At 34.6% G+C, this 24,530-nt stretch overlaps 3 protein-coding genes across 3 annotated transcripts in view; 1 reads left to right on the top strand and 2 right to left on the bottom strand.

The window, feature by feature from the left end:
- Positions 1–1,457: 1,457 nt before the first annotated feature.
- zgc:162879 (ras and EF-hand domain-containing protein) lies at positions 1,458–14,917 on the top strand. Its single transcript, XM_051134343.1, has 17 exons — positions 1,458–1,976; positions 4,245–4,397; positions 5,946–6,036; positions 6,481–6,576; positions 6,673–6,753; positions 9,251–9,366; positions 9,492–9,560; positions 9,662–9,743; positions 9,891–9,961; positions 10,151–10,334; positions 10,411–10,509; positions 10,835–10,979; positions 11,060–11,141; positions 14,004–14,118; positions 14,196–14,309; positions 14,382–14,458; positions 14,529–14,917. The coding sequence occupies exons 1-17, from the start codon at positions 1,666–1,668 to the stop codon at positions 14,629–14,631; spliced, it is 1,989 nt and encodes a 662-aa protein (XP_050990300.1). The 5' UTR covers positions 1,458–1,665; the 3' UTR covers positions 14,632–14,917.
- A 137-nt stretch (positions 14,918–15,054) lies between these two features.
- serf2a (small EDRK-rich factor 2a) lies at positions 15,055–18,324 on the bottom strand. Its single transcript, XM_051134396.1, has 3 exons — positions 18,185–18,324; positions 15,547–15,655; positions 15,055–15,379 (listed from the first exon to the last, which is right to left on the bottom strand). Exons 1-3 carry the CDS (start codon positions 18,189–18,191, stop codon positions 15,313–15,315), a joined length of 183 nt encoding a protein of 60 aa, XP_050990353.1. The 5' UTR covers positions 18,192–18,324; the 3' UTR covers positions 15,055–15,312.
- Positions 18,325–20,404: 2,080 nt separating this feature from the next.
- Positions 20,405–24,530, bottom strand: part of fkbp16 (FKBP prolyl isomerase 16) — a 55,430-nt gene continuing 51,304 nt past the window's right edge. The window contains exons 5-8 of the mRNA XM_051135679.1: positions 23,200–23,377; positions 23,025–23,102; positions 21,088–21,228; positions 20,405–20,967 (exon numbers count right to left, since the gene is read on the bottom strand). Of these exons, the coding sequence (XP_050991636.1) occupies positions 20,881–20,967; positions 21,088–21,228; positions 23,025–23,102; positions 23,200–23,377 (484 nt within the window). The 3' untranslated portion in view covers positions 20,405–20,880. The remainder of the gene's footprint in view (positions 20,968–21,087; positions 21,229–23,024; positions 23,103–23,199; positions 23,378–24,530) is intronic.

The following is a 24,530-nucleotide window of genomic DNA, read 5'->3' as shown; positions in this document are numbered from 1 at the left end:
CCCCACAAAATCCTTGTCCTTGTGGGGACATTTGTTTTGGTCCCCATGAGAAAACAAGCTAGTTTTAGGTGTAAGTCTATGGTAAGAGGATAGAAAATACAGTTTGTACAGTATTAAAACCATCACGCCTATGTAAAAGATGCATAAAACATCTAACCCATGAGTATTTTGTGTATGCTTATGGTTTGATGTCACTACATATAGCCTACCACCACCACTCAGGAGGTCAAGTTAGAAGTTTTATGCATCTTTATTAGCTTTCATATGTTCTCTTTTGATTTGTATACTAATTTCCTTACCAAATACATAACTGTCAAATTTTCTCACTGGAGCACTATCACCGCAAAAGCGCGTTTAATTTACTGTAATAACGCTGCCATCATGTGGCCATCGTTGATATAAGGCTATGTCATCCTTGTTTATATTTCTCTAGCCGCAGTGGTTGAGATCTTGTTTCTTCCAGGTAAATAAAGTAACATACAGTAGATGACGTGGTTATCTACATCAACATGATGCTCATGTTCGGCTATGGTAACGTAAATAATAAGGCTCATCTCATTTGATCCCGCTTTATGTGCCTGTGTGTCAGTATCTGACGCAGGCTAAACGTTAACTATGACTAAATCTTGTAAACGTTTGAGTTAGTTTAAGACTTAGGTGCGGTGCACTGTTTGCACAATGACAGCCAAGAGAGATGAGGAAAAATAGCTATAGGTTCAAAAAGGAATGTCTGTAGGACATTTGTTTGCTTTTTTAGTTTACTTTGGTTAAGTAATCTGTGTGCAATTCACAGAAAATATATGAATTGTAGACGAGTGTACAGCTGTGTGTGTGTGTGTATATATATATATAAACATTACCAAACAATGGCAGGCAAATGTCCTTCAGCTGATAAAGACCAGTCCACACCTGGAAGGGAAATAAAGTACAACCGCACTGGCGCGCAACGTACTGTACGTCAACGGATCCATTTGTGATGTCATTTTGGTGAAGAAGTCTAATAATATTATTAAAATAATTTTATTATTGTCGTTACTAAATTTGATTTTCATATACGGAACAATACCTCGAGGCGAAGTGAAATCCGACAGTATAATATTTTTTAATAATTCTCTATTATTATTCTTCCCCTTCTTATTCGTTATTATACACTAAAATTTCATTCCTTTATGATTAATAGAAAGCAACAATAAAATGACATTTAGTTCTCTCTCAGTCTGATTTGCTTTTTAAAAAACCAACTATGACTGCAAAGTTGGGTCACAATAGTTGAAAACGCACCTCTTGTCAGGCTGTTTTTGCTAGTTTTAGCTGACCAGACCAAAAATGTGGGCTTGTTCTCATACCGTCGAACACTATTACAGCACGCCTACCTCCACGACTATCCAATGGCACACGAACTTGAGTTTAACTTGTTACAAAGCGAGATAATGAGCGATCAACCAATCACTCAAGCCTTCATCTGACCTGCCTCTAGTTTCAGCGTGAGGTTTCTGCGCACCTGTTGGTGATGTGAATGTTAGATCACGAATCTTTAGCCTTTATTTCTTTTCATACTTTAGTCTTTTCCTTTTGTCGTCTTATCACTTCCACTTTTTCGGAGCGTAATCGTTGTACACAGGTGTATTTTGTTTAAGCGTTTATTTATCCTCGTCCAGTGAAACTATGAACCGAGCTGACCTTAGGAGACTTTTTGCAGCATGTGATGGGAATAAGTCGGGAAGAGTCGAATACGAGGACTTCACCAGTGTTTGTCGAGAGCTTAATGTGCCTGCTGACGAGATCAGGACTTTATTCAACAAGTTTGATCTGGACGGAGACGGATACATTAACTTTAACGATTTTTCGTCAAGCTTTCAGGAAGTTTCCGAAGCTCTCAATTTGGCTTTGTTGGGAAACAGTGTGCAAATGCAGAAAAGCGCTTGGGATGAGTTTGAAAACACGTTAGACGGAGATGTGGCCTTTTATTTGGGAAGGTAGTTATATTTTGACTTGTGAGGTTTAAATACAGTTATTTTGGTTAACGTTTACAGAAAAATTAGCATCAAAGACTATATTAGATTTTTTGTCTTCCTTTTTTCCTCCTTTTATTTATTTATTTATTTATTTATTTTTTAAGGTGAAGTTAACAAATAGGCCTATTCATTCTTTCTTTCTTTCTTTCTTTCTTTCTATATTAAAACATTATGTGTGTGTACACAATTATACCAAGCCTTTTTCCTCCATTTCTGCTTTTTTTTTTTTTTTTTTTTTTTTTTTTTAACAGGATGGATTATTATTATTTTATTATTATTATTATTATTTTAAGAAGTCTCTTCTGCTCACCAAGCCGGCATTTATTTGATCCGAAGTACAGCAAAACAGTAAATTTTAAAATATTTTTGCTATTTAAAATAACCGTTTTCAACTTAAGTATATTTTAATATGTAATTTATTCCTGTGATTTTTTTTCAAAGCTGATTTTTTTTTAAGAATAAATACTTCAGTCACATGATCCTTCAGAAATCATTCTAATATTCTGATTGCTGCTCAAAAAATGTATTATGTTGTAAATGTTTAGGTTTCTTTTGATGAATAGAAAGTTCAGAAGAACCGCATTTATCTGAAATGGGAATCTTCTGTAACATTGTCTATAACATGTCTTTATTGTCGCTCCATCAATTTAAAGCATCCTTGCCTATTATTATTATTATTATTATTATTATTATTATTATTATTATTATATATTTTTTTATTTATACTGACTCAAAGCTTTTGAATGGCATAGTGTATAATGTTAAAAAAATATATATATATATATTGATAATGATAAATGTCTTTATCATCGCTAAATCAATTTAAAGCATCCTTGCCATTTTTTTTTTATTTAATTTTTTTATTATTATTATTATTATTTTTTTTTTATTTATACTGACTCAAAGCTTTTGAATGGCATAGTGTATAATGTTAAAATATTTATAATGATAACTGTCTTTATCATTGCTCAATCAATTTAAAGCATCCTTGCCAATTTTTTATTTATTTATTTATTTATTTATACTGACTCGAAGCTTTTGAATGGCATAGTGTATAATGTTAAAAAAAATATTTAAAATATTGATAATGATAAATGTCTTTATCATCGCTCAATCAATTTAAAGCATCCTTACCAATTTTTTTTTATTTTATTTTTTGTTTTATTTATACTGACTCAAAGCTTTTGAATGGCATAGTGTATAATGTTAAAATATTTATAATGATAACTGTCTTTATCATTGCTCAATCAATTTAAAGCATCCTTGCCAATTTTTTATTTATTTATTTATTTATACTGACTCGAAGCTTTTGAATGGCATAGTGTATAATGTTAAAAAAAATATTTAAAATATTGATAATGATAAATGTCTTTATCATCGCTCAATCAATTTAAAGCATCCTTACCAATTTTTTTTATTTTATTTTATTTTTTTATTTTTTGTTTTATTTATACTGACTCAAAGCTTTTGAATGGCATAGTGTATAATGTTAAAATATTTAAAATATTTATAATGATATCAATTTAAAGCATCCTTGCCAATTTTTTTTTTTTTTTTTTTTTTTTTTTTTTTATTTATACTGACTCAAAGCTTTTGAATGGCATAGTGTATAATGTTAAAAAAAATTAAATATTGATAATGATAAATGTCTTTATCATTGCTCAATCAATTTAAAGCATCCTTGCCAATTTTTTATTTTTTTTTATTTATTTATTTTTTATTTATACTGACTCAAAGCTTTTGAATGGCATAGTGTATAATGTTAAAATATTTAAAATATTGATAATGATTTAAAAAACAGCAAATCGGCATATTAGATTGATTTCTGAAGGATAATGTGACACTGAAGACTGGAGTAGTGATGCTGAAAATTTAGCTTTAATCACAGAAATGAATTACATTTTAAAAATTATTTAAAGAGAAAGCGGTTGTTTTAAATAGTAATAATGTTTCACAATATTACTGCTTTTGCTGTATTTTGGATCAAATAAATGCAGGTTAGATGAGCAAAAGAGAGTTAAATGCATTAAAATCTTCTGTTCAAAAACTTTTGACTGGTAGTGTGTAATATTTGGACTGCTACCCCACTAAAACACTTGGGGAAAATATCAGGTTGATTTATGTATGTCATGTCATTCATGCCAATATCTGCCATGACAACTGGTTTCCTTTTTTTATCCAGCCACATATATATTTTATTGTGCTGCTTTCTTTTTCTCATGTCTGCAGGCAGTGGGATGAATTGAGGGAGATGTATGAACAGATCCACTCCACATCAGATGAGCTGTTACTGCAGCAGTATGAGGATCTCATCAAAGCTCTTGTAGCTGAGAGCAAAGAGCACAGGATGGAAAGTGAACAACTCGAAACCAGTCTAAGAAGGTGAGAGGAGCGTTTCCAGGTTTCATCTGGGATGCCATGGTGAATCACTATTTACAACAGCTGGTTTGGCTCTGTCAGATTGACCAGCTAAAGTGTTATGAAGGACAATAGAGGGTTTGCACTTGCGTCATGATGTGGTCAGTTACCAAGAAACAACAGTATGGATTGCAGAGTTAATGCACTACTGAATACGTTCTACTAACTTATGCTGTCTAAACCACGGAAAAAACATGTGGAAGCTGCTAAATCGCATAGAGAAGGACTTCGTAAGTAGGAAAGAATGTTAATATGCTAATGTTAATAGGTGTTAATTGTGAACAGTATTAAGATATTAGCCTAATGTTTCACCTACCTTCACACGAGAATTATCAAGATTCTTGCCCTAGAAATCCTGGTTCACTTTGGCCAAACGTCCTTTGTTTGTTTGTTTGTTTGTTTGTTTGTTTTTTAGCACTCTTCTCCTTGATTTATTATAACTTTTGGCAGTCTATAATACTCCAAATGTTTTTCCTGGTCTGACCTATTGGTACAGCCCAAAACATGACAATAATTGACCATTTTCAGCAGCAATGATCAGTATGTGAGTTTCATTCAGTTCAGTGGCTTTGTTTACATTCAGTGCTGCCAATATTGCCGACTGATGACGCGTCGTGAAAACGCTCTTTAATGATTGTATCTTGATATAATGTCATGCACCTTTACATCTTTGAAAGTTGAAAGACATTTGAGGATTTTAAAATGGCAAAGGCAATTTATTTTAAGCATTCAATTAGCATTTTGCAGCCCTCTTGGATGTTTTTAGGCTTTTTAGTGGGAATGAGGTTACAGAATTGAGTATAATATTGCAGTATGTACAAGACTTTAGTACTGTTCAGTGTCAGATTAATGACTCCACATTAATATAATTCTGAACTTTTCTATTTATGGTGCACAGAAGGCCTGTCCAGGAAGTGTTTTTTTTTTTTGTTTTTTTTGTTTTTTTTTCCTGTTTTAAGTATTTAATGAATTCAGATTATAAAGCTTTCATTGTTAAAATAAGAAGTTCTGCCATTTCTAAGGAAGAAGGAAATTGAAAAGTAGGCTAGAGTTACTAAGCTCGTCATTCTCCTTGAATTTCTCGAAACTGTCCATTTACGTGGTTCTGTAGTTGTTTAAGTGCTCTGTTTTCACAGTGAAACACAGTCCAGGCTTTTACTGTGTGTTTAGTGCTGTTTGTTTCACCTCAGGGTCCACCTTACACAGTTGTGGCTTCTCAAGAGCCCTACCTTCGTTCCTCCCTTCCCTTTCGTCAGAGGTTTGCTCAACTGCACCCGCTTGATGATTACGATAAGACTGTGTAGCTTAAAGGAGTATTTCATCTCTCCAGTAGTATCCTAGTAGCTCCTCGGGGAACATTTCTTTTGAGATCTAGTTGTAGGTGCACCTGGATGCATTAAAGGGGATCCTAAGACCAAGGCCGGTTGTTTCAAACTGCTTTCTGGATGAAAAGACTTTAAAGTTGATTTTTGGTTCTGAAAAGCTATGCCTTTTGCTTTTTGATGTCAACAGGACGGAGGAACTGACCAGCAGTCAGTTAGTAGAGATGGAGGAGGACTTGCAGCAGCAACTGGCCCGCACAGAAAAAAGGGTCAGGGAAGAGGTGAGAAGTTAGACAAGTTTAATATGCACTTTTGTGTGCATTTGAGTGTTAAAATGTATGATGCACATGTAGTGCTTATTTTAGTACTTCATTTTAAAGGTTTTTAGTAGGTTCCAAAGCAACATTGCCAATTTGTTTTTATAGTTTATTTTAGCTTTTTAAAGACCGATTAACATGCATAAACGCACAAAATTACATACGCATGCATGAATACATATGTAAATGTGTTATGCATATAATTCTGTCTTGGTAAATGAAAAGTGAGATTTCAGGTTTAGCTTTTTTTTTCCTCAGTGGTTCACCTTTATTCTTGTAGCCCGGTGAGCTGTTTTTAGCAGGAAGGCCAGCCTGCGCACAAAGGCTTCTCTATGAGAGCTAGTAAATGCCTCTTTATTAGGCCTGTGCATATAAGGAAAACACTCTTCTTGGGTTTCATGCATACAGGAGCAAAAGAAATTGGACGAATCCATTGCTATGCTCCAAATCAAGCATGAGAATGAGCTGGCAGACCTGCAAACAACAATAGAGAGGCTCACAAAGGTGAGGGAACGATGTGGGAGTCTTATTTCAATGTCATTGCATGTTTTTGTTTTTGTGTAACTTTCATTTTGTTTGCTTGCTTGTCTCAAATTTTAGCAATATCAAGAGGAGTCCAAATTAAACAGCCCCAGGGAAGATGCTGTCAAATTGAGAGCACAGATTAGAGATCTGATGCAGGTATGAATCGGATATTCCTTTATTACATGCAATGCCCTTGAAAAGTATTTGTACAGAATAGAGGTCGACTGATATACAGTATGTGTTTTTCAGGGCCGATACCGATAACCAATATTTTGAACTGATATATGGGCCATTCTACACAATTTGTTCAAAGTCAGAAACGTCTGGGGGGAAAAAAAACGTCTATTATATGTATGCAATGTATGCAAATTGTATAATATCCAAGGTACACATTTCTAGTAACTCTGCAATTAATTCTCATGTTGTATTTTCAGAAAGTTTTGGAATATGTCCTCTCCCCAAATTTGTCACTACTGAAACACAGTAATAATAATTTAATTAGAGATATATTGAGCTATTGAGATTTTTGCTTGCATCTACATTAGTAAATATTTTTTTTTGCTATTTTATCAACATTTTTCTCAGAGGTAAATACATTTTAACTATTTCAAATGTAATTTTTTTTTTTTTTTTTTGGAAAAGGCAAAAAGTTGATCACACTGATTTCAAAGTTAAAATGTACTCACCCCATCGTCATCCAAGATGTTCATGTCTTTCTTCAGTCGTAAAGAAACTTGAGGAAAACATTTCAGCATTTTCCTCCATATAGTGGACTGCTATGGTGCCCCGATCTTGAACTTCCAAAATGCAGTTAAAAGTGGCTTCAAACGATCCCAAATGCGGCTGTAAACGATCCCAGCCGAGAAAGAAGGTCTTATCTAGCAAAATGATTGGTTATTTTCATTAAAAATTACAATTTAAGACAAACGCTTGTCTTGCCTTTCTCTCGTTGAACTCTGTGCATTCTGGTTCAAGACAGTTAGGGTATGTCGAAAAACTCCAATTGTATTTTCTCCCTCAACTTTAAAAATCATTTCAAAATCATCCTACATCACTGCAGAAGTACCGACCCAGTCTTTGCAAAATGAACATGCAAATAAGATCAAACACCCTTAAAAAAAGGTAAAACAGTGATATAGAATGATTTTGAAGTTGAGGGAGAACATGAGATGGGAGTTTTTCGACATACCCTAACTGTCATAAACTGGAAAATAACAGCCCAGGCAGAGTAAGGCAAGACGAGCGTTTGACATTTTAAAAAAAAGTATATAAATTGTATATTTTTATGAAAATAACCGATCATTACGCTAGATAAGACCCTTCTTTCTCAGCTGGGATCGTTTACAACTGAGTTTGGGATCATTTGAAGCCGCTTTTAACTGCATTTTGGAAGTTCAAACTCAGGACACCATAGCAGTCCACTATATGGAGGAAAATGCTGAAATGTTTTCCTCAAAAACATAATTTCTTTACGAAGAAAATTTCTTTTGGAAGAAAGACATGAACATCTTGGATAACAATGGTGTGAGTACATTATGTGAATCTTTGTTTTGGAAGTGGACTTCTCCTTTAAGGATTCATTAATTTAAATGCACATTGAACCAAAAAAAGATCATAACATAGTTGATAATTCATTTTGCTTTATTTTTGACAAAACATCCCGTGTTTCGGTAGTGACTATGTTTTTGGTACTGACCAAATCACATTACAGAATTTTAACCTGCAAACTAAAATACAAAAATAAATTGGGTAAAATTTGCATTTCAGGGGATAAATATCACATTATTGGGGTTGCTTCAGCCCGCAGACATGAAAATCAGCCCACGGCAATAAACCCGCAGACTTGGCAACACACCCCATATTCAAGGGAAGTCATAAGTTCAATCACTGGAAAATTTGGGGGTGAATTTACTTTTCAAATAATTTGAATAAAACAAGGGTAATTTTTTTTAAATGTGATCAAATTACAAATTATTAGTTTTTCAGTGGCACCACAGCTTATCCACTGCCACATCTTGCCTCACTCTGTCAATTTTGGAGAAAATGATTACTTATTCTGTAATGGCTACTAATGTAATGGTACTAGAGGTCTGCATTTCCACAGGATCTGCAACAGTGTTGTGCGGCATACTAAATTGCTGGGTGTGGGAGAAGGGATACGGACGTGTAAGCTGGAGAAAGATAAGACTTGTGGGACTCAAGCAAAAATATTATTTAAAAAATAAAAGCTAATTAAATTCATCTTTGGATACAAGCTGTCTGTTGTTCAACAAAATAAATGGTTTACAGGTGCAGGATTGGACCTTCTCAGTAGGGTTTGTTTTTTTTTTTTTTTTTTGGTTGTACGTGTTGGCAAAGGAAAGCACCTTCCTTTTGCCTGCTGTGAAAAATGCAACAAGATGAGCTGAAACTTCATGTTTGTGTGGGAATTGGGAGAAAATGGCCTATGACCCTGGATATAGACCGTCATGGTGCAACAAGACTGAAAGACCTCTATCTGAACAATATTGTGGGTGGGAGTTAGAAGAAAAATGTATTACTTTCAACGGAAATGGAAGTGAAAAATCGATCCCGTGGAGATCTGTAATTGGCACACTAAATGCAAATTAAAACATTTGTGATCTTATCCGCTTTCTTTTGTGTTCCTCTGCAGGAGAATGAGGAGCTGAGGAGTTCTCTTGTGAAAGCCCAGATAAACGTCTCCATTCTCCAGGTTGAGTTGGACAGGTTGAAGAATGCCTTCACTGACCAAAAACTGCAACACGAGAGGTGAGAACATTGATGCTTTAATTTAAGCCATGTTTGTGTATGTGAATGCGAATGCTGCCATTGGTTCTCACACAAGAACACCAAAGTCAAAGTGAAATCTGCTTAATGTGACATTTTCTTTTCAGAGAAAGTGATGACCTTAAGAAGATGGTGATGGAGTACCAGTCTTATTCCAGCCAAATAGAATTCCTCCAGTAAGTCAATTCAGTCGTAAGTCAAATGATTCACCGCATTCTAATGAAGAAATGGATTTTCTAGCTCATTTATACAATATGACTTCTCTCCTTCACATCAGGGAAATGAACAAAACGTTGTATGACAGCAATGATGGGTTACGCTCTGCGTTGAGCCAGGATAATGCCTCTGCAAAAAGACGGGTAGCTATTTCACTGGTTTTTAATTTAAGTTCGAACCGCGTTCATTGCAGTCATGATCAAATATTTAGATTTCCAGTGTACAGAAATAAACCATTGTTTCTGGAATTCATTTTAAGGTACACAATAACAATGTTTGCTCTTCTGTAGCTCTCACCAAAAAATGAAGTTCTTCCCAGGAAGATGAAACCACTGCGACAGAGTACAATGAATCAGAGCGGGTAATTATACCCTTTATTGTTTACTCTGTATATGTTGCAGTTGTTCTTAGGCCTATTATATTACTCATATACATATGTACATATACATACACATATATATGTATATGTATATGTATATGTATATGTATATGTATATTTATTTATTTATTTATTTATTTATTTATTTATTTATTTATTTATTTATTTTAGTCTTACTAATGATGAGGACACAATGGCCCTGGTGAAGTGCTGGGCCGATAAGTATTTGGATAGTGGCGTTTCCATTCAGACAGATGCCGAGCCAATGTCAGGCAGCGATTATGACAGTGACGACAGCCGTAATTCAGCAGAAACTGTGCATTGTAGTTACTCTTGTATTCCATCTGAGCTGGAGGTAAGGCTTCTTTTCACATTTTACAGCTGTGTATCTGTATAATTCATTGCTGGGTTAAATAACTAATGTCTTGTAGGTGTCAGAGCTGAAGTCTGAAGCTCTGGGATCTGTAGCTCGTAGAACAGTTAGCTCAGTATCCTCACTTCGGCGGCGGTTGTCTGCTTTTCCTGTCAAGGTAGTTCTTGCTACTCTTGTTTACTTACTAGTTGCTCTAGAAACTATAAATGCCAAAATAGTTTTTGGAAAAAGTGAAAAACTTCTCCGTTTCAGTTTTTCATGGGCATGCATTTTGAATGAATATACATTTAGTTTTGGTATTTTATTAGGTAGAATGATTATTGCGAGTTTAAAAAATGGAAAAAAAAAGAAAAAAAAAAAAAAGAAAAAAAGATATAGTACAAGTAGTTGTATAGTAAATGCCAAACAACTGGAAAATTAGACAGCCTTGGAGTCAGAAAGGTCAAGAACCGCTGCAATAGACTCTTTACAATGTTCTATAGCAAACTGAAGAAGACCTGCATGACACTGAAGATCTTGCTCAAGTGTATCGTCTGGTGTTGGCTGGGGATGCTGGGTCTGGAAAATCCAGCTTTTTACTACGGTTGAGTCTCAATGAATTTAGAGGAGATATACAAACCACTCTTGGTAAGAATTGTGACAGTTTTAAATGTGCTTTACCAGTGTGAGTATTGAACTTTGAGCTAATTGGATTCTCATTCTTACAGGTGTTGATTTTCAAATCAAGAAGATGCTTGTAGATGGAGAAAAAACAAATCTTCAGATCTGGGACACTGCTGGACAGGAAAGGTACAGTATATGCTTAATTTAGGAATCAAGTGTAGATATGCTTAATTCTTATATATATATATATGTATATGTTGTTGTTGTTGTTGTTGTTGTTGTTGTTGTTGTGTTGTTGTTTTTTTTTTTAAATCATACACCACTCTTCAGTTAATCTACGATTATAAGAATAAAGTTGAAATACTATTAGAATTCATTCCTAGCAATTATGAGATCAAAGTTAGAATATTTAGCCTGTATTGCGCATGCAAATAGGTCAGATTGGGAGCACCAAGCCATTTGCAAAGTCTCAGCTTTCAAATTCTGTCAGTTTTATAGCAAAATACAAGCAATAAGTCTGTTACAATAATGTTTTTCACGCTCTTTACATGGCATGTGAATCATTCTTTCCAATTACAATGAACAATTCGTTTCATTTCACTTTTTTTTTTTTTTTTTTTTTTCCTTTTTTTCTAATGTTCCTTCCACTTTTATCTTGGTATAAACTTGAAACAACAAGGAAAAACATTTTTGCAGAGTAGGTGGTGGAATGTTCACAGTGAAAACAGTAGGCTATAATTTAACGAATTGATTCACGTGAATACAGCGATCTATCCTGCCACATTAAAGAGCTTGAAAAACGCATTATTTGTAATCATTGTATTTTGCAATAAAACTGATTTTTAAAGCTGAGAAGTTGTTTTACATTAAAAGTACCAAAAGCACAGCTTAGCTAATGCTGTTATTGGGGGAAGCTGGCCTACTACAAATGACAAATGCAATCGGAGACAATATTTCCAAGCATACTGTCCCCACGAGTATGACATGGTAAGATTTCTGCTAATAATCCCACATTTATTTGTAGCGTTAAAAAGGGGCAAATAAGAGAGGTTACGGGCCTCCCCCCCAAAGGAATGTCGATTGGGTGTGGGAGCTGATGTTAAGATAACTTGTTCCTGTTTGTCTGTTAATAAATATCTATATATGATATGAACTCTGTGAGTTCTTAAGATTGACTCTTTCTCCATCTCGGTAAGTTAATGTTGCTGCTCATACACAACAGTATTCAAATAAATTCCGGTGGCCTGTCAACTTCTCCCGGTGCTCTCAACCCGGACCATTTGCATGTATAGGCTATACTCTCAGAATACTGTAACTCTTTAAATACTGCGATTTGAATTCTTGTGACATTTCAACTTTATTTTCACAACATTTTGACTTTATTCTTGTAACATTTTGAATATTCTCGTAGTATTTAAACTTTATTCTCAATCTTTTTTTTTTTTTTTTTTTTTTTTTTTTTTTTTTTTTTAACATGGCACTAAAATGTTGTTGTACTCGAGTAATGCACAAGCAGCCTCTGAGAGTGAGACCTTTTTTCCCCCCCTAAAAATTAACTATTTTATGCTCACATAGGCTGCTTGTTTATTTGTTCCAAAAAGCTATATTTTCAGCATCATTACTCGAGTCTTTAGTGTCACATGATTCTTCAGAAATCATTCTAAAATGCTGATATGCAGCTCAAGAAACATTTCTTATTTCTAGTGAAAACAGTTGGCTGCTTAATATTTTTGTGTAAACCATGACAAATGATTTGCTCAGGATGATTTGCTGAATATAAAGTTCAAAAGAACAGATTTTATTTGAAATAAAATATTTTGTAGCTTTATAACTGCCTGTAATATCGCTGTAATGCATCATTGCTGAATAAAAAAGTATAAATCTTTCAAAAAAAAGAAAAAAAAAAAGGTGTACTTTACAGACTCCAAATTGTGAACGGCAAGCAAATGTGGCCCAAATAATTTTTTTTTTTTTGGATGTCATTGTGAATGGCACTAACCTCCATGAAATCTGATCTTTTCAAATCCGATTTGTGCCACTTCCATATATGGTACTAAATCCGATACAGGTCAGACGTTTTGCAATGTGACTGGAGTCTGAACTGTTCTGTTTCAGTACTGAGCAGTAGCAAAATTCATGCGACTTTTATGTCACTCTAGACTAGAACATTCATCACGATTCTGCGCTCATGGGATTAGCTTCAAAGATATCAAGTTGCGAAAGGTAGTCAGTGGAAGTAGGGTGATGTGGCAGAACTCGTACGTATTACAACTCCATATACAAGCAAAACATGAGGGCTTGAAAAAAGTTTTAAAACCTCTGCTCTCTTCTGCCACATTCTTGCCTTTTTTCTATTGCCTGCACATAATTTCGCTGGCTTCTGTGGCAGATCACACAATAAATAAACGCATAATTTAATTAAATGCTTTGTCTTCTGTTTTTACTTCTGTATGATGGCGCAAGTGTTGCCAAGTCCATCGTTTTTCAATGGAATTGGGCTGCACTTTTCACTATTGCCGCAGGTTGTTTTTCAACACTGTGGGTAAAGGTGACCCCACTATTGCCATATTTACCCCCCTGGAACGCGATTGGGCTAGTTTTGGAGTCGTTTTGAGAGATACTTGGGTGGATTTTGTGAAAACGTGCCATCCTGTTTGGTTAAATCTGATATTGGCCACATTTAAAATAAAAAATAAATTAAAAAAAAAAAAAAATGTGAACAGCTATACAAAATCAGATCTGAGCAAAAATTGGAATCGAGCACTAAGGCTCGCAGTGTGGATGTAGCCGTAGTGTATGAATGAAAACAAAAAACTGATAAAATGCAATAAATATCAGGATTGTCTCAAGAGTCATGTTAAATGAACATTGTGTTTTCAATGAAGTTGACGTACCACGTTCCGTCTTGCCAAAGACAATAAATTGACACTGTGCATAAACGGGAAACATGTTTACAGTAAATGCACTAAAGGAAAATTAGCAGGCATGCGTATTTCTATCGAGCGGTAGTGTAACATAAAGGTGTACAAAATTATTTATTTTCTCCAGGTTCCGCAGCATTGCCAGATCATATTTTCGCAAAGCACATGGAGTGCTGCTGCTGTACGATGTCACATCTGAGAGCAGTTTCCTGAATGTTCGTGAATGGGTGGAACAGATTCGGGTACAGTCAGTGACATATTTTAGTGGGTTTTTCTCTGTATCATTTGTAGTCTGAATCCTGTAAACTTTCCCTCACAGGAATCAACGGATCAGGACATCCCAATGTGTATAATAGGGAACAAAGTAGATTTAAGGACAAAGAGGCCAGAGGGAAGCTGTGTAAGCACATTCGATGGAGAAAAGCTTGCTATGGTAAGTCTCTCAGATTTGTGTGAGAAGAATATAATAACCATCATGCTAATCCTAATTTGCGATACATTACAGGCTTATAATGCCCTGTTCTGTGAAGCAAGTGCTAAAGAGGGGACTAGTGTCATCGAGGCCGTTTTACACTTAGCAAGGTAAAATTTCACATTCTTATATATTATGACACCGTGTTTTCAGGTTTTAAGTATTTTCAAATTATCACAGGGAAGTCAAGAAAAATGCAAAACTGGGGCAGAGATCAGAGTCACAGGTTAAGCTGAGTCTGCATAAACAGAAGACGACGCTCACCAACTGCTGTGGGGTCTAAGTCTTGCAGAGATATGGTTTAATTATGATTTTAATGTCAGTTGGAGTAGAGGTAGCTTTTTTTAAAAAATGATTAAAATCTACTTTTTGTTAGAAAAATGTTTACTTTTAAGACGCTTTTAAGCAGTTTTTAGACATCTTTTGTGTTTTTAGGCACACTGATCAAATGTATACTTGCACTTTGCCTACAAACGATCAAATTCACTTCAGGGTTTAGTGTTTATTTAAATATTTACTTTTATTTGTTATAATCAGATTACTGTTGTGTTGAAGGATGTTCATGTAAATGTTTCTAACATTGTGTTAAATAAAAGTTTTATATCTGCTTTAAAGTATAAATCCGAAGCCATTTATCTGAGGTAATATGCAGGTAAAAGGTTCTCTAGTATTTTGTCATCTTTGAAACAAAAAAAGCAAACTCCGATTTGAGCTACAGTTTATTCAACCGTTTTGAGTAAAGGAATGAGATAGAAAAATACAAGAATATGTGATTGCAAGATGGGGTTTGTGAAGACCTGGTAAGACCTGTACACAGTGACGTAAATGTCCAATCAGTTTAGTCAAATACAAAAAAAATAAATCAAAGTACAATGGTACTGTTGAATCTAAACCACAAAAACAAATGGACTAATAACACCGACAGCAAAAGCTTGGGATCGTCTGAGGGGTTTGTTGATGTCTTCTATTTGGCTTTAGATTCTGTTTTTTCATTGGCTTTCTTTTGCTTCTGTTGCATTATTTCTGCATCTCTGAAATGGAAAAGAACACATGGAAATTAATACTCGCAGCAGAGTATCCTACAACATTTTAAACTACTGTTTTCAATACTCGCACACTCGGAGGAGTTTCTTCCTCATTATTAAAAGCAAGCTGCATCTAGATCAAGTTCTGTTCGTGTCTAAAGATTGTAGGTTACCTCTGCTTTCTGGCTGCAGCAGATAAACCATCGTCATTTCTCTTGCCCTTTTGCATATCACTTTGCTTCTTGGCATTTTTCTGACGAGCAAGTTCACGCTGATTTCCCCCTAAAGAGGACACAGTGCTTAAATTAAATATCGGATCTGACACAGCCAGTCGGAGAATGTTTTAATCTCAGTTTAACCCTATAAAGCCTATTGTATCATATTTGATACATGATGTACTAAGATGGGTAAATTCCGAACACTTTGGTGGAAAACCTGTTCTGCACAATATTACACATACCTTCAGCCTTCTTAGTTCATACTTTTTCAGTTAAAAGTTCTCTTAGTATAATTCTAAATGTCCACCTTCAGGTCATAGCACCCCTGTCTTTCTCCTTTTGTTTTTTTTTTTTTGTTTTTTTTTTTAATGTGAAATCAGTCAATCAGAATAAATGTCAGTAATCAGTCAGTAATATTCATTAAGAAAATCTGAACATTTACTGAACCAAAACAACTTTTTTTTTTTTTTAATCATAAAAATAAGCAAATAAATGCCATCTTTACACATGCACGCATACATGCATACACACAAACACACACACATTTATGACCCTGGACGACAAAACTAGTCTTAAGTAGCATGGGTATATTTGTAGCAATAGTCAAAAAACACACTGTATCAGTCCAAATTATCTTACTATTATTAATTTATGCCAAAAATCATTAGGGTAAGATCATGTTCCATTAAGATATTTTGTAAATTTCCTACTGTAAATTTATCAACTTAATTTTTGATTAGTAATATGCATTGCTAAGAACTTAATTTGGACAACTCTAAAGGTGATTTTTCTCTATTTCATTTTTGTTTTTTTGCACCCTCAGATTCCAGATTCTCAAACATTTATATCTCGGCCAACTACTGTCCTATCCTAACAAACCATACATCAAGGGAAGTCTTTAAATGTGACCTTGGATCACAAAACCAGTCATAAGTGGCATGGGTATATTTGTGGCAATAGCCAAAAATACATTGAATGTGTCAAAAGAACTGATTTTTCTTTCATGCCAAAGATCATTAGGATATTAGGATCATGTTCTGTGAATATATTTTATAAATTTCCTACTGTAAATGTATCAACTTCAACATTTTTGATTAGTAATATGCATTGCTACGAACTTAATTTGGACAACTTTAAAGGCGATTTTTATCAATATTTTTACTTATTTTATTTTATTTTATTTTATTTATTTATTTATTTATTTTTTTTGCACCCTCAGATTCCAGATTTCTCAGCCAAATAGTGTCCTATCCTAACAAACCATACATCAAGGGAAGTCTTTTTTTTTTTTTTTTTTTTTTTTTTTTTTATTCAGCTTCAGATGATGTATAAATCTCAATTTCAAAAAAATTGACCCTTATGACTGGTAATATAATATAATTGGAAAACAGTGACAACTGAGATTTATATGTATTTTATGTGGGTAGTCAACTATACTGTTACAAAAATGTCATTGGTTTACAAGCTATGAGGAATATTTACTTTTTGTTAATAATAATAATAATAATATATTATATTATTATTATTATTATTATTATTATTATTATTATTAATAATGATAATGTATTTTTAAAACAAATCTATATTCCCACTATATCATATTGTATACTCCATAAACCTGATTTATCAAATATGCAAATCACACATGAAAACTTTATATGTGACCTTGGATCACAAAACCAGTCATAAGTGGCATGGGTATATTTGTGGCAATAGCCAAAAATACATTGAATGTGTCAAAAGAACTGATTTTTCTTTCATGCCAAAGATCATTAGGATATTAGGATCATGTTCTGTGAATATATTTTATAAATTTCCTACTGTAAATGTATCAACTTCATTTTTGATTAGTAATATGCATTGCTAAGAACTTAATTTGGACAACTTTAAAGGCGATTTTTATCAATATTTTTATTTATTTTATTTTATTTTATTTTTATTTATTTTTTTTTTTGCACCCTCAGATTCCAGATTTCTCTGCCAAATAGTGTCCTATCCTAACAAACCATACATCAATACAAAGCTTGTTTATTCAGCTTTCAGATGATTTCTAAATCTCAGTTTTGAAAAACTTGCACTTAGGACTGGTTTTGTGGTCCAGGGTCACATATTTAGCATTTTTACCGTTCCATTAAAAAATGGATTTAGCTGTTATTTGTCAAGGTTTATTGCAGGAGAAACAACTGCGAGATTTTTCTTTCCTACAGGGATGCATGTTTAAGAAATACGTGTGATATCTATTCAAGTGTAACGCATAATTTGACTCAAAGACGCTGAATCATTATGAAAAACTTATTTTGGAAATAAATGCCAACTGTTTCTGCCGCTTTAATTATCGAAGCTGCAAGGTGTGTGCGTGATAACATACCATTTCTATTAACGAATTTAGGACTAATGGTGAAAAAATAATTTGTTGTAATGAACCCATTTGAAAACATACCGTCGTCATATTAACGGAATTTAAACTTTAATTCCGCCCAGACAATGCCACAGGCCTCATTCGCATTGACCCGAAATAAAAACGCTCATATACGTCTGACAGCGAGCAAGTATTGCTATAACGAACCGATATAAGATCCGTTAATATACTCACTGGTCATTTTTGATCAGTTTTGTCCAGTTCTCAGATTAGCTCACCCAAAGGGCCGCTATCTTACTTGCCCACCAGCAAACCGATGCCTTTACTGTCCGGAGTCAAACTTACACTTAAATAATCTGTAGCATCGCGAGATCTTTCAGCACAGGAGGCGATCATTTGATTGGATGCGACATGTGACGTCAGGCACGGGGAACGCTGTCATTGGTAAAACTGGACCAAGATTATTTTGGATTTAAAAAAAAAAAAAAGAATATTTTGGATTTGTTTCAATTTATCTGGGACATATGGTAGAAATGTGTGTATTTTATGTGCCTTTATTTTCAGATAGATAGGCAGTTTTAATTATTTTATTATGAAAATACTATAAGTGGACTCGTTGCAAACCTTTAGGAACAAACTAAAAACGTTTTAAGTTAGAGTTAGCAGCTAGTGTTGTTAATTGTCTTGTTCTCACAGTACTGAAGAAAAATAAACAATCTGCACCTGTATACTGTATTAGGTTTAAATAAATTGCATTTGAAATAGATTTTTGATAATTGTAGATTTGGTTTCTGAGAAATAGGCTGCCTGTGCTGTTGTCAGAGACGATGCCTGCATCATAATACAACATTCAGGGACAGAATCTGTGATCCTCCTCCAACATGTCGCACCAACTGGTTTGGGCAACAATAGATTAATCATCTGTCGTATTAGATCCTCTGTACAGATGAGTCACTGTTCAGTCTGTTTACAAGAGTGCCAAAGTGTGGAGGAGGAAAGAGTAATGCTCATACCCAGGAAACTGAACTCTGGAGTGCCAGAGTAATTGTGTGGGTTAGTATTCAAGGCCGGATGTAGTTGCATTTCCCTGAGCAGATGTAAAGTCAACATGAAATCAAAAATGGACCTTATTTACCTTCCTAATGTATTTTCCTGCTCTTGTTGTGAATGATTCATTGATGCATGTCTTTGTATACTCAACTTTTATATAGTCCAACACAGTATTCAACGGGCCCCCAATTTAAGGTCATATATTTCCTTGGGTATTTCAGCTGCAATCATGACAAAGCTGCTTGTTTAACTAACCACAATTTATTTTATTATCCATAAATTAAGAACTTAATATTTTTTAAAAATCTGTTATTAAAAATACAAGTATAATGTATTAATTTATATAGTGAAACAATGTGATAATTTCAATCAATAGCTGAAGAGCCGTTTAAAAAAGGTTTTAGCAAAATGCTATGTTATGTCTACTTATGATCAAACTAAAATATTCAATATCATGTTTTACTCTAAAATACATCAGTGTGGGCTGAGAACAAAAAATGATGTTGACTTTAGCAGGATGTAGCAAATATGGGCATGTTGACTTTATTTTTTTATTTCATTTTTTTCTTTTCTGTCAACACATAAAATATAAAGAACAGTAGTTTGAATGGTATTTTCTGCAACATTTCGTAAATATAATATAGAGTGTTTTCACAACGTGTCATCACTCGGCCGTATTGGCAGCGCTGAACGTAAACAATGCCGCTGAACTGAGCGAAACATATTTTATTGATTATTGCTGCTGAAAATGGTAAATTATTGTCATGTTTTGGGCTGTACTAGTCGGTCAGACAGGGGAAAATATTTTAAATACTATAGACTGCCAAAAGTGACAAATCAAATCAAGAAGAAAAGTGCAAAAAACTGTCTGAGGAACAAAAGGCGTTTGTGGTTGGCCAAAGTGAACCAGGATTTCCAGGGCAAGAATCTTGACAAATTTCATGTTTGTTCTTATCATTTCCAGTCAGGTAGGTGAAATATTAGCATCTTAATAAATACTGCTACTATTAGCCTAACTAAATGTTTTTTTTTTTTTTTTTTATGTGAAATCTTTGTCAGTAATCTGTCAGTAATATTCATTAAGAAAATCTGAACATTTACTGAACCAAAACAACTTTTTTAATCATAAAAATAAGCAAATAAATGCCATCTTTATATACACACACACACACACGTATTTATGACCCTGGACGACAAAACTAGTCTTAAGTAGCATGGGTATATTTGTAGCAATAGCCAAAAAACACACTGTATTGGTCCAAATGATCTTCTTCTTATTATTATTATTATTCATTTATGCCAAAAATCATTAGGGTAAGATCATGTTCCATTAAGATATTTTGTAAGTTTCCTATTGTAAATTTATCAAAACTTAATTTTTGATTAGTAATATGCATTGCTAAGAACTTCATTTGACAACTCTAAAGGTGATTTTTCTCTTTCATTTTTGTTTTTTTGCACCCTCAGATTCCAGATTCTCAAACATTTATATCTCGGCCAAATACTGTCCTATCCTAACAAAAAGGTATAGTATAAAGATTTGGCTAAATGTTTATACTATAATGATTTAATAAATGAGAGTTGTAACCCTAAATTCCAGTAAATCCATCACTGCGCATTCATGTCATACAGCAGAAAGCAAAACTAAACACCAAACATATTAATACTCGTGTTTTATTGCAAACATTTGAAATGCATTTGCATTGCCCTTTCTTTTTCTGTGCGTACATTCTGTTTTGCATAAGTCGGTGTGCCACCGGTAGAACCGCCCATACAGCTGCTCTTTAAACAGTTCAGTGCATTTTTCCTCCGTCCCTTAGCAGCTCTGTGGAATGTTTGTTTGTGAGACTTGTAGTTAATTTGCAAGTAGGTCGACAGAGCTAGTTCCGTGCGGTCAGGACCACAGATGTGACTAAACTGCCCAAGGCCACCACCAGAGCTCCAAGCAGAAACTTCCAAGAAATTCCCTGAAAGAGTAAGAAACAAGATCAAACAATGGCGGCACTGGGACGCCGGCACTGGCACATTTTGAAAGGACTTTTCCCGCAACTTTTATTCTCTTCACTAGGTGGTAGACATTCACTTACAAACGGCTTCTTTTTGGGGGGAGGTGTGAGAAAGGGAGCTATGTTTTCACCAAACATTTGAGTTGGTTTAGCTTGCCAGTTTTGGGTCTCGTTTTCCCCCGCTTGTCTTTTAACCAACTTGGACAGTTCAGCATGAATAGCCTATAAAATACAATATGAAGAGAAATCTTAGCATTGAAACTTCTAATACAAAGTAACAAATAATTTTTTAATGTTTGAAATTTGTAGGTGGCCCTGCACTTACACACACTAACTGACCAACAGATGGAGCAATTTCACTGCGTTTCACAATTGGGTAATGTCACTTGATTTCAAATGAAAATGGCATATTAATAAAAACTTTGTTTGTTAATTTCCAGAACAGCCTGAACTAAACTTTGTTCTTTGTAAATGACTAAAGTGAGCTGTTCAAGTTAAATTTTAAACACTTTAATCTGTTTTTTGTAGGCTAGAGTGGTATACATTTGTTTGACCTCGATGTTATCAGTGCGAAAATCTAGTGAATGAAATCACTTTATTGAACTTTTATAGCCTGTTCTTACCTTAATACCATGCAGATTTAAATCTGAACTCTTAATGTTTTCTTTTATACAACACTGTAATGAGCAAGGATTTGCGTACATGTGTATTATCATCAAAAGCCATTACCACAGAGTGTAGGCAACACATAATAGACGTCTAACAGCCTAAGTATATAGCAGCACATGTATTACCACGTTTTCCATCCCATGCCATCTCTGCCTCTGTGATCCTAATTTGAATTTTGCAATGAGTCCCCTCCTGAGGGAATGTTTGCTTTTTGGCCTGCCATCCAGATGGGGTGTCATTATAGCAACAGCAGATATTTTAGTTTTGTCTAGACAAGGCTCACTCTTCGCTATGAGCACTGTGGGTCAAAGCACAGTGTGAAGGGACTTGAGGTCAATCACAAAATCACTCATCACCAGGCCCAGACTCAATCTGAGGACTGCCTTTGCTTTATTCTTTCTTAAATTTTTCTTATATTGTCTCATTATATTGTCTATTGTTTCATGAGCCTGCATGTTGTGTAACTCTACAATAAAACAGATTAGATATGGCATTTTGTTAATTTTTGCAAAACAGGATGAAGCCTGGAATGAAGCTAGTTGTTCTGTTTATTGCTTACTGAATGTCATAAACATCCACAGTGTATACAGTGCTGATTCACTTTATTACTAGAAAGCTGTGTGTGTGTGTGCCTGTAACTTTGTGACCATGTACCGGCTCCAGACAGCTCTAATCTTGGTGGCTGCTCTGAGGATTTGACAGACTAACTATTCTCCAAGGCGTGACAGAACAAGTTTTGGTTCTGTGGATTGTAACGCAGCGCAAAACGCTGTCATTCAATATTATCTAGCTGTATAAACAAATATTGTTTGTATGTTCATGCAAATGTTGTTTGCATACACTCTTATTGGCTGTTCTAGCTTAAGTGGAATTTCTCAGGACAGGTTTTAACTTCCTTGTCTTAAGTTTGTGTTGTATATTCAAACAGACCGGTCAGGAAACTGTGATATGTGTATGAAATGCATAAACACATTAGAAAGACATTTAAAAATAATTTCGTCTTAAATAGGCCAAATGGATATAGTCCTGAAAAGAACTATGATTCATTCTCTGTTTCAGGACTCATTTAAAATAATTTTGGAAGGTGGTTGTACTAATGAACATTGAGAGCTTAATAGAATCATAAACCTAAATGTTAGAAAGCACCTTTTATGCTTCAATACAAACACTTCATCCTTGACTCAGAGTGACTATGAGTTGGCATTGAATTTGAAATAAATAACACCGTTCCAGTTAGGCCAGGTATTTCACAAAGGTCGGTTGATCTGTAAATAGCTGCTAATGGGATTTTCTGTTGCCAGCTCACGTGAAATTTAGATGTGTTCAGGAGATAAGGTTACGCCTCTCACCTTAGTGGACGGCTCCAGTTTCAAAGCCTTCTTCAGGGTCTCCATGGCCTCCTCATACTCACCCTTGTCCGATAAAAGCTGCAGATGCATTTGTTTTAAGCACAACCATAAGAAAAAGTATAAAGGCATATAAACAATCTCAGTGCATAGTTTGTTGAATAATATTTACCCATACCTTCCCTTTCCTGAATAACGCTTTGACATTCTGGGGATCCAGAAACAGCACATCTTGACTGGTGTGCAGCGCCTCGTCAAACTGTCCAAGCTTCAGCTGTGCTGCTGCCAGGTTATTCAGACATTTTACCCGGTAGTCGTTCACCTCCTCTTCTTCCTCCTCTGTCGCACAGCTTTGACTGTCTATAGGAGGACACAATTGCACGGCCACTTAGAATTACACTGGTAATGTGTGACATCAATGATAAACACAATTAAAATGTGTTTGCTTATGGATCAATCCAGTGTAAACACCAATATACATTAGTTCTAGGCCTCAAATCTGATTGGTCGAGGAGTGTTCCAACAGTGCTGATATAACAGTTCAACAGCACTGGGGCTTTTCACTGTTTGTTCCAGAGAGACTGTCAGTCTGTGCATTTGTATATATCTGTCACTACTTCAACTTCAACTGTTTTTTAAAAAAAAGTATCAAACTTGCTGTGCAAGTCATTCCACCTTAAATCATATTGAACTGATTTAAACAGTTAAATCAATTTATTTTGAGTAGTTAAAGTAATGGAATGTTATGTTGCTATGATTTATTGATTGCATGCCAGTAGGTGGCAACAAGTGTCTCTATAATTGAATCATTACTTAATTCATTTAGTCGATCTGGTAAAAAATGTCGATTCACTCAGGAACAAGACAAGGGAGGTATGTTAACATTACTTACTAAATTGTTTTCAATTCTCTTATCTTTTGATTTTAGTATCGATACCAGGGTATCGCATTCTGATTTAGTACCGAAGGCAAAATTATGGTACCGAGCCATCCCTACAAGGGACTGTCTTTATGAGTGGGTCATTGAATTATTAACTCAACTGATTTGTTCAGAAATACTACTGGTTCATTCAGTTTCAAAAGTGTCTTTATGAGTGACTCATTGAGTCAACTCGTCAACTGATTTGTTAAAAAACTGATTTGTTGATTCAGGAATGAAATACCACGTTCTGTTTGTTGCTCAGTGAGGATTAATGCTGTGTGAATGCTAAACGTGAAGCAAAAATTCTCATCGCATTGTCACTTCACCGTTAATCGCATTATGGTTTTTCTTGTCACTCGTGCTAAAAAAAATCATTGCGTAATGCTTCTGCGTAAAGCACACCAAAAGCAAATACAATTTTTTGCGTGAATACATTACATATAAAGTTAACGCAAATATGCAAATTTGTGCTGGGCGACCCAATGCCGCGACTGTGCGATATTTGCCTCAAACACGTCTTTCGGAAGCTGAAGTATTTTATCTTCAGCAGAAAATTCACATGACGCGTTGCACACAATGCGTTTTTG

This window comes from Labeo rohita, chromosome 18, assembly GCF_022985175.1.
Source record: "Labeo rohita strain BAU-BD-2019 chromosome 18, IGBB_LRoh.1.0, whole genome shotgun sequence".
Classification (NCBI taxonomy): domain Eukaryota; kingdom Metazoa; phylum Chordata; class Actinopteri; order Cypriniformes; family Cyprinidae; genus Labeo; species Labeo rohita.
Note: the sequence above shows the minus strand (reverse complement) of the source record. Positions and strands in the feature narration are given on the sequence as shown.

What these genes read in the sequence shown, in the direction of transcription:
- zgc:162879 (XM_051134343.1), top strand. Translation starts at nt 1,666, where the DNA reads ATGAACCGAGCTGACCTTAGGAGACTTTTTGCAGCATGTGATGGGAAT. An exon ending in CAATAGAGAGGCTCACAAAG is followed by an intron (nt 6,577 to 6,672) that starts GTGAGGGAACGA and finishes CTCAAATTTTAG; the next exon opens with CAATATCAAGAGGAGTCCAA. An exon ending in AGTACAATGAATCAGAGCGG is followed by an intron (nt 9,962 to 10,150) that starts GTAATTATACCC and finishes TATTTATTTTAG; the next exon opens with TCTTACTAATGATGAGGACA.
- serf2a (XM_051134396.1), bottom strand. An exon ending in GCTGCAGCCAGAAAGCAGAG is followed by an intron (nt 15,380 to 15,546) that starts GTAACCTACAAT and finishes TTTCCATTTCAG; the next exon opens with AGATGCAGAAATAATGCAAC.